Raw genomic sequence first — 18,519 nt, forward strand, 5'->3', positions numbered from 1 at the left:
GTGTGCCTATTAAAATACTTTTAAAAATCTGAATGAAATGGATAGTTTTCTTTTAAAAAACTAATATTGTTAAGTCTAATAAATTGAAAAGGTAAAGAGATCAGTTCCCAGAGAAGCAACAAAGAATACAATTAGAGAGCTATTCCACAAACAAAACAAAACAAAGGCACTAACTCTGGACAACTTCACTGGAATTTTTTTCCAAACTGTTAACTATCCCCCCAAAATATTAGGCAAACTTTCACATCTGTTATGAGGAAATGTATGATTAATTCCCCAAACCTGACAAAACATACACAACTACAAACCATTCCTTTTTTATAAAAATGGACGTAACCATCAGAGTGAAATGTTAGCAAACAAAATACAGTAACGTATTAAAAGATAAAACATACTTATTTAGGTTGTTAGGATGTGGATACAATAAGCCATCTAAAGTGGCAAGGAGAAAACCTTGCACAAAGTAGATGTGCAACTCCTGTTAGTCAAGATTATTGGTAGTCACAGATTTGACAAGTGAGATTATTCAAGGATATGAGAAGAAATCTTGAGAAACATCAGTGCCTAAAGGAGCTGCTGGGGAACAAAGTTAGAGGGTTCATATTTCCCAATCTCAAAACTCACCGCAAAGCTACAGTAAACAGGACTGAGTGGTACTGGCACCGGGATAGACATAAATCTAGGGAGAGAACTGAGAGTCCAAAAATACACCCTTACATTTACGGGCAATTTACTTTCAAGAAGAGTGCCCAGATAATTCAATGAGGAAAGAATAGGCTTTTCAACAGAGGCTGCTGGGATAAGTGGACTTCCACAAGCAGAAGAATGAATTTGGACTCCCAGGGTCATCATATACCAAAGCTAACTCAAGATGCACCAAACACCTAATGTAAGAGCTAAAACTATGAACAAAACTATGAAGCTCTTGGTAGAAAATACAGGTGTAAATCTTTGTGACCTTGGATTAGGCAATGGTTTCTTAGGTATGCTATCTAAAGCATAAGCAGCCTAAGACAAATGTGCACAAGTTTAACCATATCAAAATTTAAACCTTTTGAGCCTCAAAGTGCACTACAAAGAAAGTGAAAAAACCGACATATTAGGTGAAAAAAAAGTATTCCTAAATCATGGTCTTATTAAGTCTAGTGTCCAGAATATAAGAACTCCTAAAACTCAACAATTAAAAACCAAATAACTCAGGGCGCCTGGGTGGCTCAGTTGGTTAAGCCTCCAACTCAGCTGAGGTTATGATTTTTTTTTTTTAATGTTTACTTAGTTTTGAGAGAGACAGAGTGTGAGTGGGGAAGGATTCAGAGAGAGGGACACACAGAATTCCAAAGGAGGCTCCAGGCTCTGAGCTGTCAGCACAGAGCCCGACACAGGGCTCGAACTCATAAGAGATCATGACCAGAGCCACAGTCCAACGCTTAACTGACTGAGCCACCCAGGCATCCCATAGCTGAGGTCATTATTTCATGAGGTCATGATTTCACAGTTGGTGAGATCCAGCCCCCTTCGGCTCTGCGCTGACATGGCTCCTGCTTGGAATTTTCTCTCTCCTCTCTCTCTGCCCCTCCCCCACTGTGCTCGCTCTCAAAATAAATAAACATTCTAAAAAAAGCAAATAACTCCATTTACAAAGGGGCAAATAATTTGTGTGTTTTTCAACTTTTCAGTACCTAAAGGTCTTTTATGGATAATGTTATCAATAACATTTTGCAGAATAAACGCAGGGATAGGAAAAATGTCCACAAAATGGTGAGAGAAAACAAAATACCAGGAGTCTCCCAACGAATCCCTCCCATGAGGAGAAAATGATCATTCCTGTATTACAGATAATGATACCCCGAGGTTCAGAAATGTTAACAGGCCTTCTGACTAGCCCCTGCCAAGTTCCTCCCCCTCGTGATGTAGTAATCATCCACATTTTCCTGCCTCAACAGTCAAAGATAAATTGTCGCACCTCACCAAAGCCCAGCGCAGCTCAGCACGGCTTCGCACACCATCACCACCGCCCCTGGGCCTCTGTGGGGCCTCATGGGGTCTCCAGTCCCCAACGCCAGAGAGCTGCCTGGGTTCCTTTCCGGAGCTGTGAGAGGCCGACCCTGGGCGCCAGCGCCCAAAGAGAAGCGCAGGGGGGGAGAGGGCGCTGGGAGTGCAGGGATGGGGGGGGAGGGGGGAGAAAGGTTGGGGGGACGTTGCAGATACCCTGGATCCTCCACAGTGCTGCCGGGTGGCTCCTTCTCCAGCTCCGGAGCAGCACCTCCACTCACGCCTTCAAGACAGAGCCCAGCCTGAGGGCAGAGGCCAGTCTGAGGGCAGAGGCCAGCCGGCAGGCGGCCAATGGAGACCCCAAGGGCAGGCTGGTGCCATCCACCCACCCAAAGAGCAGATAATTTGAATAGGAATTTCTCAAAAGAAGATATACAAATGACTAACCAGCACTTGAAAAGATGTTCAACATAAGCAGTCATGAGGGAAACACAAATCAAAACCGCAGTGCGATGGCACTTCACGCCCACTGGAATGGCTTGGATCAGAGAAATGGACAATAGCAAGTGTTGTCAAGGATGTAGAGAAATTGCAACTTTGATACACTGCCAGTGGGAAAGAAAACTGGTGCCGCCACCTTGGAAAACAGTTTAGCAGCTTGCCACAGTTAAACCTAGAGTTCCATATGACCTAGAAATGAAACTCCTACGTTTAATACCAGAGAACTGGGAATATATATGGACACAAAAGCTTGTACAGATGATCATAAGTGTGATTCATATTAACCAAAAGTGGAAACAACTCAAATGTCCATGGTTTATGAAGGAATAAACAAAATGTGGCGAATCCATACAATAGAATATTACTGAACCATTAACAAGTAACGGAATACTGATTTATGTTACCACATGGACAAACCTTGAAAACTGTATGCTAAGCGCCGGATACAAAATGCCACATATTGTACAATTCTGCTATATGGAATGCTCAGAATGGGTAAATCTTTAGAAACAGGAAATAGATTAGTGTTGCCAGGGGCTGGGGGAAGGGGTTAATTGGGATTTACTGCTAATGGTTACAGGATTTGGGGGGGGGGGGGACGGTCATGAAAATATTTTGGAATTAGTTGGTTGTACAACCTTGTGAATACACTTCTAAAAAGTGAACTGTACACTTCTAAAAAGTGAATTTTATAGTATGTGGGTGAGCGCTCAACAAAAGAAATAAAACCCAGCAGACTACAAAAAGCCAGAATATGAATTAAAAGGGAGTCGCCAAACAGTTAGTAAATTTTTAAGAAGTGTAGAATCCAGGTGCTTGGTGAATGGTTGTGCCTTATAGGAGTCCTTTAACCTTTTCTTCATGTTTTAAAACTCTTACCAAAAAAATGTTTGTGAAATAACTGAACAGAAACAATAAAAAGAGGATGAAAACAAACAAACGTGAAGGGCTCATCAGGGTCAGTGCAACAGAGACACGTCAAGGAATTGTAGAAATTCGGAAGATATGCAGAGTAAAGTGAATGCACAGAACGTGTGCTGTGCAGGAGGATTAGGCAGGAGAGAATCTGGAGACACTTCCTGAGCATCTGCTGCTGGAAGAGGTCTAGAATCTCGCTCCTGTGGCATTGATTCATCTTTAAGCGAGACCCTCATAAAACCCTGCCTGGTCTCCCTGCTGCCCCCTGTCCCCGTCTTACCTTGATCCCCTCCTTTCTCATTCTCTACGTATTCTCTCAGTTCCTTAAATTGGATGAACACTACAAATATCACATATTGTAATTATTTGTACATGTGTCTTTCACTCCTGAAAGACTGAGATCCTCAAGGAATGATGTCATTTCCTATCGATCCATGGATCTGTCCCCCAGGTCTCGTCTTGCTTCTGCGGTTAGTTGGTACTGAAGAAAAAGAGCATCTGAGACTAGGCCTATCTAAGAGCAGCCATTCAACTTCATAACAACACTGAATCAACATTAAAGTGCAAAACAGGGAAAATTATAAAATGTATGTATAAAAATGGCACTAATAACATGGCCAATAATGACATTAATATCATTTTTGGTGAAATAAAAACTGTCTAGAGACAAGTGGAAAAAATAATTTATTGCAGATTTTCTTACACAGGAACATGGAACATTTATACATGTATCATTGTGCTGATACGAAATACTAAATTTAAAGACAAACACCCTTACATAAATGTAGTTGCACTATATTTTATAAAGGTAGATATTAATAAATTATTTAAGAACAACAGGCCAATTATTCCAATAGGGATGCATTCTATGTCAAAATTAAAGTTAACTTTTCTGAACCTGATGGCCTGGATATAACCACATTCTTCCAAGCTAAGAAAAAGCAGCTCATTTCTGGAAATAAATGGCCAGAAATGGCTCTTACAGGAGTATCCCAGTAGTACTCCCAATTTTATTCTCAGATGTGGTTAGAGCCCTGACATTTATCTCAAGCTAACGTAATAGCTCACTGTGAAACAGTGCAACTTTTTATAACATGTTGTTAAAGGGATTTAATACAAGGGATATAGTACAAACTACAGCATTTTAGAGGAATTATAATGCCACATGATTTGGGTGAGCAACCAAATATTTTAAGAACAGAAATGTGCATCCTATATTTTTGATGAAAAATTAGCACGGTTCAAAATACTCATTATTTTCTTAGCATGGTATATTAATTCTTATTTTGGGAATCTGAAAATAAATTGCATTTTTTTCCCCTAAAAGTTAGAATTCACTCTTTTAGAAAATGGTTTCTATGATGATGTACACCAACACGATATAAACTTTGTTATATGTTATTATAGTCATTAAAATATACATATACATATACATGGAACACTAAACAGATTTGGCAAACCATGATATGATATGTACACATGACCAAATACTGTTCAGTGTCATTTAATTAAATTCAACAACTACTTATTGGGTGCCTACCACTTGCAAATTACCATGTTAAGTAATGCTTGTAGTAGATCTTAAGACACATGAAATTCACATTATCCACATCTAAAGCCAAACTTTAGGTAATATACTAAACCTTGAAAATTACCAAAAGCAGAGCAAAGGTTGAATAACGAATAATGAAAGCTATGCCTAAGAGAAAGGCTTGGGGTCATTGCAAAGGACAAAGCGAAATCTGTATCCACAGGGAATAATTGCTTGGTGTGTGACAGGGGACAAGTGGAGCCCATTCTGCGGTCCCCGTCATCCCACAGTCTGAAATTCAGTTATCATCCTGTGCTGGTTCCTTTAAAGAGTGGAATAAATAAGGGTTCATTTTCAGTGATAATAAAGCTTGTAGTATCCCCCAAAGATTTTCTTTTCTTTTTTTTTTTTTTAAATATATGCATGCACATCTGTTTTTCTAAGTCTTCCCATCATAATTCTGGGTGAAACAAGGACCACCCACCTAAAACGAGCAACACTTGAGGTAGGGCTTAATTTATCAGAAGAGCCTCAGTAAGCATGCCAAAACCACAAGTAAATTATCTAAAGTAAAAACAGCAGAAAGAAGATAAAGATAAATATTTTAAAACTTGGCATTCCATTCCTTTTAGGACTTATGCTCTACCAGCATTTTTAGGGGATGTATACGTTCGGAAAAGGAAATATAATCAAGTAGTCTCACCCTCTCTAAAGAACCTGTACATCAACAGGGAACAAAGTATCAACTTTACTTCTGTGTGTGGGAGTGTACGAGCCCAGCATGAATCAGGATTCCAGTTTGGAGGGCTAGTGTCTAAAGTCAACTCTAGCACGTAGAAGTACAACCGGAGTATAACCACAGCACTAGCACGGACCTGAGGTTCCCCTATGCAATCATTTAGATTCTGGGAAAGTATAAATCGCTCTGCTTTCTAGGAAAAATGCACGAGGGCCTCGGATGTCTAAAGATCCCCTAACATTCCACAGGGAGATAGATTGGCCCTTAGAAGGATCTGAAGCTTTGTGATTAAGAAACCTCCCATAACTTGCAGTCCTGACTCTGGCCAGATGGTGATCTCAGAACCCCTTATGGAGCTAAGCAAAGAGGCCAGGGAGTCCCTCATTGTCCTCTCACCTCAGCCAGATTATGGAGGAGGAACCAAAAACTGGTCTTCCCCGTCTGGTGCTTTTTAGTTTAATTTCATTAGAGGTAAAAAGCCGGCAACAATAAAGTATCCCCTAAAAAGTTTTTATTGTTCTAACTGGCTCATTAATGTTTCAGTACTTACAGTGCTTTACCTGAGAGTTCATTTCAGCAAGTAAGAATTCTTTTCAAAGGAAACATATTTTCAGTGATTATAATTTAGCTCCTTGTATTTATATTCTGTCTTTAAAAAACGTAACTGCATGCTGATTAGTCATACCTCTGTTCCTGTATTTTTTCTGGATAGAAACCAAACTTGCATTGGCTCTTTTTTACCCTTCATGGACACTGGGCCTCTGTGCTCCAAATGGAATTGTGGATCTGAGTTTTCTGGTGTCATAAGACATCTAAAAGATAGGGGACAGGGAATAGGAAAAGACGTCTTGACTATGGTTGTATGGAGAAAGGGACATGAACCGAAGTTCGAAATCAAGACAGTAATGACACATGTTAAAACTGTATTTAAAAGTAACACAGGATTTTAGTAATAGTGGTCATGCAAGGAATTCCTAAGGTGGTGTAGATTCATTGAAAGTGGGAGTGATGATCCGTTCTCAAATAAAAAATAAACAATCCTAAGAGCATAAGTGATGACTGTTTAAAAGTAACAAAATCATGCAGAGAGTTAAACCACATGCGAAGAGACATTTTTCTTGCAAATCAGTAAATACCAAGACCTGTTCTCTTACCTGTATGTGTATTCAGACACATTTATTTTTCCCTTTTCTCCAGTGGTTTCTGTTCTGCTTGTGAGGTTAACAGTATTTCCAAAAAGACAGTATCGAGGCATCCTCTGCCCTATGACACCAGTAACTACTTCTCCAGTGTGTATCCCTATGGTTATCTGCAGAAATCAAAGGTTTGTTTCAATAAGCTCGATCACCAAAACACTAATTTTTGATTACTTTACGTCATAGAATAACGTAAAGTCATCATAAAGAAATCATAAGAATTCTCTGGAAGAACTCCAAGTGTATTACAGACAAAATAAAAAACTCTCGGGGCGCCTGGGTGGCTCAGTCGGTTTAGCGACCGACTTCGGCTCAGGTCATGATCTCACAGTTTGTGAGTTCAAGCCCCACGTCGAGCTCTTTGCTGACAGCTCAGAGCCTGGAGTCTGCTTCAGATTCTATGTCTCATTCTCTCTCTGCCCCTCCCCCACCTGTGCTGTGTCTCTCTCTGTCTCTCAAAAATAAATAAATGAAAAAAAATTTTTTTAAAAAGAGATTAAAGGTAAAAAAAAAATCAAGCATTAATATTAAAAAAAAAAAAAAAACTCTCACAAAATCTGTCTTCCAAGAGAAATATTCTTTTTCTAAAGTCAGAAGATTCCAAAGATATGAATCTGGCAACTTATATGAGATGCAGGAAAGAGATTTTTTTTTTAATTTTTTTTTTCAACGTTTATTTATTTTTGGGACAGAGAGAGACAGAGCATGAACGGGGGAGGGGCAGAGAGAGAGGGAGACACAGAACCGGAAACAGGCTCCAGGCTCCGAGCCATCAGCCCAGAGCCCGATGCGGGGCTCGAACTCACGGACTGCGAGATCGTGACCTGGCTGAAGTCGGACGCTTAACCGACTGCGCCACCCAGGCGCCCCTAGGAAAGAGATTTTTAAAAAATAAACCAGAAAGGATAGGAAGTTTGGTCTCATCCTCTTGGTTTCAGTACATGGAACAGACTAGGTAGTTTCAAAAAGGTGGACAGATTTCCCATCTCTGTGAAAAAATGTAATACAATGGGTTCAAAAATATTATAGTCTGTTGTCATGATGATGTCTTCCCTTATACGTAATGACTGCCTGCCAAAGAATGTGAGTCAGTTGACCACAAAGGTCTGCTACTGCTATTATAGTATCTATTTTATTTACTAACCTGAACAGATTCTCCATCTACTTGAACCTGGCCAGCAATTTCCATCATATCCAAGGCCAGGTGGCAAATGGATCGTGCATGGTGGATGCATGGCTCTGGTAAACCACTCACTGTCATATACTTATCACCAACTGTCTCCACCTAACACAGCACATATATTTACATGGTCATTGGTTACAATAAACATTACTGTTTCATTTGCTACCCTTCTATATAAACAACATTTCCCCAAGGCTACCAGTAACTTTAAACTTTCCTCCCATGAATTCGTTTAAAATTATAATACATTCAGTTCCAACAAGATGAAACCTTGTAATTATTTGAAACTTGCACACAGCACTTGAGGTCTTTGATTACAGCCAGGCACGGACACAGCATTATTTCCCCCCTAGTAATTCCTGGTTTCTCATCTCAGATACGCTTATAATTCACTAGAACAATTTATTACCAGTATCTCCCTAAAATAATGATGGTTTATGACACAAGAGCCACTGCCCAACGTCCAATGGTTTATCATGTTCAATAACCATTTACATTTGTGATGTGCTCACAAAATGTCACACTGTACCTCAGAAAACCACTATAAAATAAATAGTCCTTGTGGCACTCCTATTACTCCAGATGCCTGGAGATGGTCTGGTTAACATTCTTGCTTTTATGAAGCAATAATCCCCTGACTTCATTTTTTCCAATATTATATTTGTTTTTAATTGAAACAAAGCACATAAATGCCTTATAAATGTTTATCTTCAGGTCGGTGTAATCTAAAAGCAAACCCGAGTCCCCAGTCCCCTTCTCATGCTCTAAGACTTCTTTACTATGCAAAGCATTTATGTATTTCAGTAAAAATGTCTCCGACAGAGCACTAAAACAAATGCTATGTTTACATGATGGGTGAGAAACAACCTGTGCAGATTCATTAACGTAAGTGCAAAAAGCTGCTGAACATTTCATTTGAACCAGGGAACTATCAGCTCTATTCATTTTGGTTACAGGGAAGAGAAAGGTTTACAACAAGAGGTAAACTATTTAAGAAAATGGTAAACAGTGGATAAATGGAGGCCTACTGCACCAAGACTGTAGGGCTATAGTCAGAGAATGGTGCCTTGGAACATAGGGTCTCAAAATTCAGACTCTGAAGGGCACTGCATTAGGATGTGGTCCGGACTTGCCTTATAAACAAATGGATTTTTCCGGGAGTCAGTCAGTGTGTCAAATCTGGTGTAGAGGTCATTGAGCAGGTTTACAATCTTCATGGCCCCTTCTCCAGATGCATGCTTGCTACAGAAGGCATTGAAGCCCACAATGCCACTGAAGAGGATGGTCACGTTGTCATATCTCTTGGCAGGCACTGGACGCTTGTGTCTCAGCTCATTGGCAACAGATGGAGGGAGGACAGAATATAACAGCCTATTCAGCGGGATGGGGAAAAAGCCGCAGGAAGAAATGCTGGGAATCACAGAGTTTTGACGTCGTTTGTACTGTAAAAACCTGGAGTCTTATAAGACACCCATTATTAGCCATCTATGTAAGTTTTCAAAAATACCATAATTTATTTGTTTTAATCACATGCAACACCTCCAAATTCAAATTAAATGGAAATAAGGCAACCAAATAGGCAAAGCAGGACCCTGGCAATAGGAAGTCAGAGTTTTCATCCATGGTACTGAATTTTGAACTGTTATTACAGCATTCACAGTAGGAAAGTTGTCATTACCAGCACTTAGAACACTGTCTGAGTAGTATAATACCAGGACCGTGTTTATCTCTCAGGACTAAGAAGTTTACCTGAATTTGTGTAAATACCATTAAACCAAGTAGATCTCCTCCCAATCTCATTCATGCCTCTTTCTTCCATCGAAGAAACGGAAAAAACAGGTGGAGCCTGGGCTCGGCAAGAAAAGACTGTACTTCTATAGGCAATCCTGCGGTTTTTCGATGGCATCAGGTACCACGCAGAGGGACAAGTGTGGTAAGCACAACGGGAGGAGGGTGAGAGCCGAGGGACTGATAGGACAGAAGCAGAAACTGGGGTAACCGATGGCTCTTGGCATGAGGACCCAGAGGAAGAAATGATGCCTCTCTACCTTTTTCTTCCCTAAAGCCAGAGGACGTACTGTGCTAAGTTGAATCTTACAAGCCTCATACAATGTGTTATTTTCAAGGATGAAGTTGTACCACATACCAATAAAACCTACAGTTTGAATTTTTTTTTTTTTTAAGCAGTGGGAGGAATTTGAGCCGCCTGTCCCATATCCTTTTTGAAATCTGCAAAATATCTGGAGGGATTCAGGGATCTGTTGAGGGCCACAAGGAAAGTAAAGAGGCATCAAAGAAACCAGATATAGCTTTCAGCTTCTCTATACAAAGGTCAAGACAAGTGAATTAAGAAGCTATGTATAGACAGACATTAAATGTCGTTCTCTATTTCATCCATGTTATTAATAAATAGTTAACTGGAGTGTTTATGTGTGGGCACAGCATTCATTTCAGGGCAACCACACACATATCAATGCAAAGAAAAGTACAGAAAGTGATGCTGTTATCAATATTCTGGGTGTTCAAGTAGAATGAAATAGTTCTTAGGAGAAGTCAGACAGATCACTTCAATTCTCCGACAAGCCATCAAAAATGAATACCCAAGACCCTGGGTAAAATCTCTCATCAATGTCCAGTGATTTAGTGCCTTTAACGAATATATACAAGCAAGGCCAACTAGTATGCACAGTGCATATCTGAAATGAATTTTTTGAAAATGAAGGCCAATTCTAAGTACAGTGTTCACTGCAACCCCAAGAACCCAGCCAGCCCTTGGCACACAGAGGATGCTTCGAACATATCTCTCATATGAAGGAAGGAATGAATGGATACTTCACCTTTAAATACACACTTGGATTATTGTATTGATTTTCAGGGAGGTATTATGGCATTTATTCTTTCAACTTAGTTTCTAAAACTAGAAGACACATTTCCACTACCATTAAGACTGATGTATTTTTGTATGCATAATTTCTTTCTAAGTGATATGGAAGATTCTTACCTACTACTCCAGAGTATAACAGGTTCCGTGCCTTTCTACTTTGGTTACCAAACTTAACCACAGTAGGGTCACAATATACAACGCCCTTCCTTACCCACAAGGTTACATTCTTACGTGTCTGTCTTTTTCTTTTCATCTTCCAAGGCTCTTAATGTGAGCTGCAGCCTATCTGTGAGGATTTCCAGTTCTTGGGTCAGTTTGTATTCCTCTCTGAATTGTTCTCCCAAGAGAACGAGATCGCGCGTGGCATCATGCAGAGGGATGTCACTTAGGTACAGACCTCTCCTTGTCAGATCGTCCAGGTTCATCACACTGGTAGATAGGGAAATGAGGAGAAGTCAGTGCCAACTTGTGTACATGCTAACATCAAGCCTGACTACTGTCAAGGAGTAAAATCTGGTCATCCCCTACCATTCAATAGGTCAGGCTAAAGACAGAAAAAAAAAAAAAAAATGGAGAGTTGCATGAAGACTATAACTTCATTCTTTCATATATTTAAAAATCTATCAAGGAGCAGGGGCGCCTGGGTGGCTCAGTCGGTTGGGCGTCCGACGTCGGCTCAGGTCATGATCTTGGGGTCGCGAGTTTGAGCCCCGCGTCAGGCTCTGTGCTGACCGCTCAGAGCCTGGAGCCTGTTTCGGATTGTGTCTCCCTCTCTCTGACCCTCCCCCCGTTCATGCTCTGTTTCTCTCTGTCTGAAAAATAAACATAAAAAAAAAATCTATCAAGGAGCAGTGAACTTGACATACATTTTTGCCAAATCTCACTTTTTGATTCCATCAGCCTAAACTGAAAGATAAAGGAGAAAACTATCCTGTGAAAATTAACCTGGTATTTAACACGTGGCCGTTATGGACTGCAATCACATTTTCCCCTCATTATAAAGAGATGGAGAAAACTTTCTTTTTGCCCTCTGTAACAGGGATGATAATGCTTCTTTTGAGAAATCAGTTCATTGTTGCCTTATGCATCCATTGACTGTTGTAACTGGTTGTTTTTCTCTTTTAGATGCAGTGATAAAAAGTTTACAATCAGATTTATGACCTATCTTCCACATGTATTTTATGTGCTTATAACTTTATGACATGTATTTTATGTGCTACTCTTACTTCTGATTCTAATTTCTTCTACTACTTTTGTTTGCTTTGAAAATTTTTCTCATTTTTGAAACATTATATAATCTTACTAAAGTGTATGCATATTTGTAACCTATGTTTTGTTTTTTTTTTTTTTACCAAAGTTATTTTTAGATTAGCATAATAGGGGCACCTGGGTGGCTCAATTGGTTGATCATCCAACTTCAGCTCAGGTCATGATCTCATGGTTCATGGGTTAGAGCACTGTGTCGGGCTCTGTGCTGACAGCTCAGAGCCTGAAGCCTGCTTCAAATTCTGTGTCTCCCTCTCTCTCTGCCCCTCCTCTGTCTCTCTCTCTCTCAAAAATAAACAAACATTAAAAAAAAAATAGCATAATTGTATTGATTCAGTGATGATCTGATAAGTGACTGCTTTTTAAACATTTATTTTTTGGTTAAAATATCTTAAGGTTATATTATTGGTTTGAATTCTTTAAATATAAAGTAATAACTTCTGGGCATTCACAATAAGAATTTCTCTAAAATGACATAAGGAGTTGTGGCTTTACTGAAGAATTTTGGATTAATAAAATGTCTCCTTGTTATACATTCTCAGCAGAAATGTCCACAAATCAAAGCCAACATAAGCATGTCAATATAGAAAAATAAAATGATCAAAGACTTTAGTGATGAACCATATGGTTTCTTTAGATTTTGTTAAAATGCATATGTATGTTAACCTTGAACAACTCGGCTCAATGGCAGAATAGACTCATCTGAAAAGAGGACAGTTCACCTGCTAGCTGATATACAAGAACTGCCCATGAACAGAGAAAAAAAAAAAAAAAGATTATAAGCTTAAAATAAAAATGGCTAAAAATTCTTGTATGGAGTTTAAAAACAATCAAATTATATCTCACTTTTCTTTGTGTGTGTGTGTGTGTGAAAGAGTACCCGTGTGCACACGAGGGAGTGGGGGAGGGGCAGAGGGAGACAATCTTAAGCAGGTTCCATACTCAGCAGAGCCCCACACAGGACTCAATCCCATGACCCTGGGATCATGACCTGAGCCGAAAAGAGAGTCAGATGCTTAACTGACTGAGTCACCAAAGTGCCTCTAGGTCTCATTTTTCTAAAAATTTACTTATTATCTTAATGAACTAGTAACATTTTTCCCCTAAATTTAAACTAATCATCTTAGAATTATTTTTAAGTAAAACTGCTTTTAGTGGATCTCATTTAACACAAGTACAAATCTTTCTAAATACACGGACAGGTACCATATGACAAATTGTGAATGTGTCAATATGTGACCAATTTCTTCATATGGTAATTAACAAAGAGCTTCCAAATCTTCTGCTTCTGTTTCCAAAGAGACCTTTATCTCCATGAATAGAAATTGTCCCTATTGAACAGCTGTCATTCTACTAAAGCTCAACATGAAAAGGGCAAAAGAAAAAAAAAAAAACACATTGATAGCAGATAAAAATATAGTTAGAACAATGAAAGTGACTAATAAAAAGATATAAAGGGTTGATATTCTCTAAGTTTGTCTCTTTTATTTTCATGATGCATATTCTCAGGAAAAAATAATCATTAGTCTTATGTAGTCGTTAATAGTGTATTAATAATATTAAAGGAAGTTATAAAGTTCAATAGATTTTTCAGAAATTTTCAGGCAGTATCTTTAAATGAAGAGTGATCATGGTGGACTTTAAATTAAATTTTTAGCCAGTAGCTCAGCAAAACATGCTGTAGTGAATGTGTTACTAAATAATGTGCATAGGTTTCTGTCATACAAAGTTATAAATACACAAAATACCACCTAAAAAGTTCCAGTTATCTTTTTCTATTTTTCTAAGTAAATTTAGGTATGTTTTTCTTATTCTGAGTTGCCATGCATCTTTTGGTAAAATGTTTTTTCAAATTGGAAAAATATCCTACAGTTTTACTTCTTTCTGGTGTTCATTACAAAAAACATAATTTACATAAATTTCAATGTAATAATATATTTTGAATAGTATATCCTGATTAGAGTAGCTAAATATTTTCAATATAGGGTAGTTATATTTTAAATCTAGAAATAACTGTAGAAAGTAATTTTTCGGTGCCAAATATACCCATGTATTTATGTCATCATATTAAATGCTTTATGGAATTTCTTTTCTACGTGGTGCCTCTTTGGAAGGTACAAAGCTAAGCATTAGCTACCTGCAGATTAGATTTTTCCATGATCTGATGGCATATACACTTGGCACATTGATTAAGACAGGACAAATTAAAAAAAAAAAAAGAATACAGGATTTCTTCTGAGCTTGTTACAAATGTTAAATGAAATTATCCTTGTACTAGAGTGCTGTATGAACAGGGGCTGTAATACCTAATTATACTTGAAACATGTAGACATCATTAAATAAGATGCTTTTGAATTTCTCTGTTAGCTAAAAATGGGTATTTCTATCTATTATAATTGATCTAAAAATGATTACCTTGGTGAACACAGAAAAAGGATGCTATCAGCTTCAGGTAAGTAGATCATCTGCCCCTTGAGACGTAAGCAGCTGCTCTCAGTCCCAGTCAGCTCATCCTCACATTCTAATTTCTCTACATCCAACAGTCCTTCCTTGAAAAAGCAAGACACAGCTATTAAACTAGTACCTTTCTCCCTACGCAACAAGTCAGCAAAAAGAAGGACATGTATACCTCATTTCCCACCAAAGTGCCCAGGGGGAATAAGGACACCAAGTAGATCAGGAAGGGCATTTCACAGAAATACTGCCAGGTAATAAGCAAAGTGATTACCTTGCGAACACTGCAGAAAAACGAACGGACTATCTCCTTTGGACCCAAAAAGATAATAGTCTTACTATGCTTGCATATTGTTTTAAAGCTATTGTGAATCTTATTTCTGATTTTCCAGTATGGCTCCAACATATAATACTAAGTTCTATGAAAAAAAAAGAAACCAAGTGTCTCTATTCCCCATACCTGCATTCACAGAGAGGCTGGGAGTAGTTCCAAATACATAAAGTATGTGTGGGTAAGACCTTTCCAAGGGCTTCAGGAAGGACAAAATATATATTCTAGGACACGTTTGCTGTATCACTCCCAAGAACAGAAACTATGAGATCTGAGTATTCCTTAAACATTCAACCAAGGGGCGCCTGGGTGGCGCAGTCGGTTGAGCGTCCGACTTCAGCCAGGTCACGATCTCGCGGTCCGTGAGTTCGAGCCCCGCGTCGGGCTCTGGGCTGATGGCTCAGAGCCTGGAGCCTGTTTCCGATTCTGTGTCTCCCTCTCTCTCTGCCCCTCCCCCGTTCATGCTCTGTCTCTCTCTGTCCCAAAAATAAATAAACGTTGAAAAAAAAAAAAAAAAAACATTCAACCAAAAGAATATTTTATCACTTTTAAATTTCCACAAAAATGGCACCAAGAATAATAGACAATTTAAGACAATTTAAGAAGAATTAAATCAGTGGCTTTGGGTGAAGTTAAAAAAGTGTATTTTTTTTTTTTTATCAGTTCTTCTGATGTCTAAAATAGTACATAGTAGCTGTACAGGGAGTAAAAGATATTTGTTTTATTATGTGAAATTGCATTGTCCCAACAATACAGTCTCAAAATTTACTTTTGTTAATTTTGATCAGTTAGTAAGAGTTCCAGTGCTGCTCAGGCAAACCAAAAATCAATAATCTTGCCTTTGAAACAGGACTCCCTCTGAGGTTTGGTTTGAATTTTTCTATACCTTCTCCATATAATAGAATAGTATAGTAGGTAACTTTCCATCAGGGACACTTCTAAGATATAACATCCCTTACTCACATTGAAAGAAATAATATTTTGATTACCTTGCTTCTCAATACAAAAACTGTATTGATGTGCGAAAGGATCCCATGGAAACTAATGTCAATATGAGGACGAACCAGAGAGAAGACAGACAACAGACTGCAGTTCCCAGGTTGGAGCTACAATGTGGATGAAAAGAAAGGATCATGTGATCAGTAGAAATAATTCTTATGATTTGAGATTAGATTAAGCCAGCTCAGTAAGACTTTAAAGTAGAAAATCATAATCATTTGGTAGGGGAGTTGCTTATGACTAGAAAGTTACCCATTTTCTCATTAAAACAATAGTATCCCCATGTAATTTTCCCATTATCCCTGTGAGTGATTAAAACAGAAAAAGAATAAATAGCTGTCCTAGGGAAAGTTGCAGTATGCTCAAATACACTTAGCTCAGTTTAAAAAACTTACGTGATATACGATGTGATGCACATTACATGATATATAATCAATGTATTAAGTGAATAAATGGCCACATATAACAACTCTAGAGCCTTTGCCTCAGACCTCAAGGAAGTGTGATGTCATTTTACCTGGGGAAGCACTCTATATATGGCATTGCCACACTGAGTAACCACCAGGTCCCGGTCAAATATTATGTGGAAAGGAAAAGCTTTGCAGAAGGTATACGGGCTGATGCGTGATTCCTGGGTACCGTTTTCTTCAAATCTATCAAGATCTTCATAAAAATCTTCTTCTTTTGACTCTTTTTCCTCAATTAAAAATTGAGTATGATCACATTCTTCATTTCTTTGCTGAATAACCTGGATTTTTCAGAGGGGGAGATGAGTTAATTGCCTGCATTTCAGTTTACTTAAAATCCTAAATGCCTAAGAAACTGGTTATGAGAATTGCATTTAGAGAGTTCATTTTAAAATATGCATAAATGCAAATACTATGCATGTCTTAAATAGGAAACTATTTCTGGACATTGACTTATGCAATTCGAAGACTGAAAAATTACTTACAATAAAATTGCAAATCTGGTATGAATCCTTCAGCAGCCCAGATGGCTTCTTTGATAGAATTGGGAGACAATCACCCCCTTGTCCTGGTAGGCTCAGCCCGCTCAGCCAGGTACAATTGTACAGTGAATACCCCACAAACCATACAAAGTGGTTTTATTTAATATGATAAAAAATGATATGTGCAAACAGAAGGAAATGAAATAATACAGCTACATATTTAAAAATACATGCAATGTCACTTTTTATCCGTCAAATAGCAATTATACAACATACCAAATTGGGTAAGATACAGAAAAAGAGTTATCTCGAATACCACAAGTGGGAGGGGATCTTGATTAAATTTTCTGAAGGGTAGATTGATAATATACAAGTAATCCCTAAAAAGTTGTGCATTCTTCAATCTAATTACAAGTCTAGGAACTCATTCTAGGGAAGCAATCATAATAGTGAGTAAAGCTCTATAATTTACAGAAATAGTGACATTTCTGAAATATCACGCATAGGCAAATACATTATTAAGGTATAGAAAAGATGTTTATTCTTTTGAGTTTAAGAAACCAGAAACAACACATCCTCTTCCAAAAGGAAAAACTGTATCTCAACTGTGGCCAGATCCAAATGGGAAGTAGTGGGCACAATAGTTCTTCAGTTATAAGCTCAATGAAGGCAGAATGTTGCTCTTTTTGGCTTTTTTTGCTCATGCATTCCCAGCAGCACACTCTGAGACTTAAGAACAAATCACAATTAACGTGACGCCCTTGTACATATTCTTTCAAATCGTTTCATGATGAAATTAGGATATTACTCCCGGGAGTCACACTCACCTACTACACTGGCTAAATATTAGTATTTTTATCGATGATTTAAACAGTCTGCTTCACTAAGGTTGTTTTCTCTAAAGTTTCATGAACAAAATAAGACTCAGTCTTCAAATTCAAGCCCAGTTTTGATGGTCTGCTCTGGTTCCATTTTAGCTAAAGGAACTGAATTGTATGCAACCTAAATTTACTAATTAATTCCTCAATCTTGTTCCTTTGTTTTGATTAAATTGTCAAAATGAACTGCTTTCTTCAAAAAAAAATGTTTTTAATGTTTATTTATTTTTGAGAGAGAGAGAGCGAGCAGAGGACGGGCAGAGAAAGACAGAGACACAGAATCCGAAGCAGGCTCCAGGCTCTGAGCTGTCAGCACGGAGTCCTACGTGGGGCTCAAACTCACGAACCACTAGATCGTGACCTGTGCCAAAGTCAGACACTTAACCAACTGAGCCACCCAGGTGCCCCTAAATCAACTGCTTTCTGATCATATTTTTAAGCTCTCGTTGGCATACCACTTCTTGACACGGTATAATATTCCTTAAGTAGTTAAATTATCTGGTAACCCTGGACTCGTTAAGCTTACGGATTCAACATAAGAATACTTCAGGAAATTAAAGGTGTCTTTGACAAAAATTAAATGTACCAAATATAACTAAAACTGAAAATATTCCAGAAGGTCTGTGTTGCAGCACTTAAATACATGAAGGTCACAAGGCAACAAAATATTGTATAAAGGAAACCGTGCAACTAAGTAA

General features: G+C 38.3%; 1 protein-coding gene across 3 annotated transcripts in view; it reads right to left on the reverse strand.

Moving 5' to 3' along the window:
* Nucleotides 1–4,078: 4,078 nt before the first annotated feature.
* GUCY1B1 (guanylate cyclase 1 soluble subunit beta 1) overlaps nucleotides 4,079–18,519 on the reverse strand; it is a 47,329-nt gene continuing 32,888 nt past the window's right edge. For 2 of the 3 annotated variants that reach the window (XM_086704008.1, XM_086704010.1), the window contains exons 6-14: nucleotides 16,512–16,742; nucleotides 15,985–16,101; nucleotides 14,626–14,759; nucleotides 11,176–11,373; nucleotides 9,194–9,431; nucleotides 8,022–8,162; nucleotides 6,836–6,990; nucleotides 6,367–6,493; nucleotides 5,307–5,506 (exon numbers count right to left, since the gene is read on the reverse strand). In XM_086704008.1, the coding sequence (XP_086560134.1) occupies nucleotides 5,474–5,506; nucleotides 6,367–6,493; nucleotides 6,836–6,990; nucleotides 8,022–8,162; nucleotides 9,194–9,431; nucleotides 11,176–11,373; nucleotides 14,626–14,759; nucleotides 15,985–16,101; nucleotides 16,512–16,742 (1,374 nt within the window). In that variant the 3' untranslated portion in view covers nucleotides 5,307–5,473. Of the gene's footprint in view, nucleotides 5,265–5,306; nucleotides 5,507–6,366; nucleotides 6,494–6,835; nucleotides 6,991–8,021; nucleotides 8,163–9,193; nucleotides 9,432–11,175; nucleotides 11,374–14,625; nucleotides 14,760–15,984; nucleotides 16,102–16,511; nucleotides 16,743–18,519 lie in introns of those variants that run through there. The other variant, XM_086704009.1, reaches the window with a different exon arrangement.

This window comes from Puma concolor, chromosome B1 (genome assembly GCF_028749965.1).
Source record: "Puma concolor isolate L17-30 chromosome B1, mPumCon1.1.hap2, whole genome shotgun sequence".
Classification (NCBI taxonomy): Eukaryota; Metazoa; Chordata; class Mammalia; order Carnivora; family Felidae; genus Puma; species Puma concolor.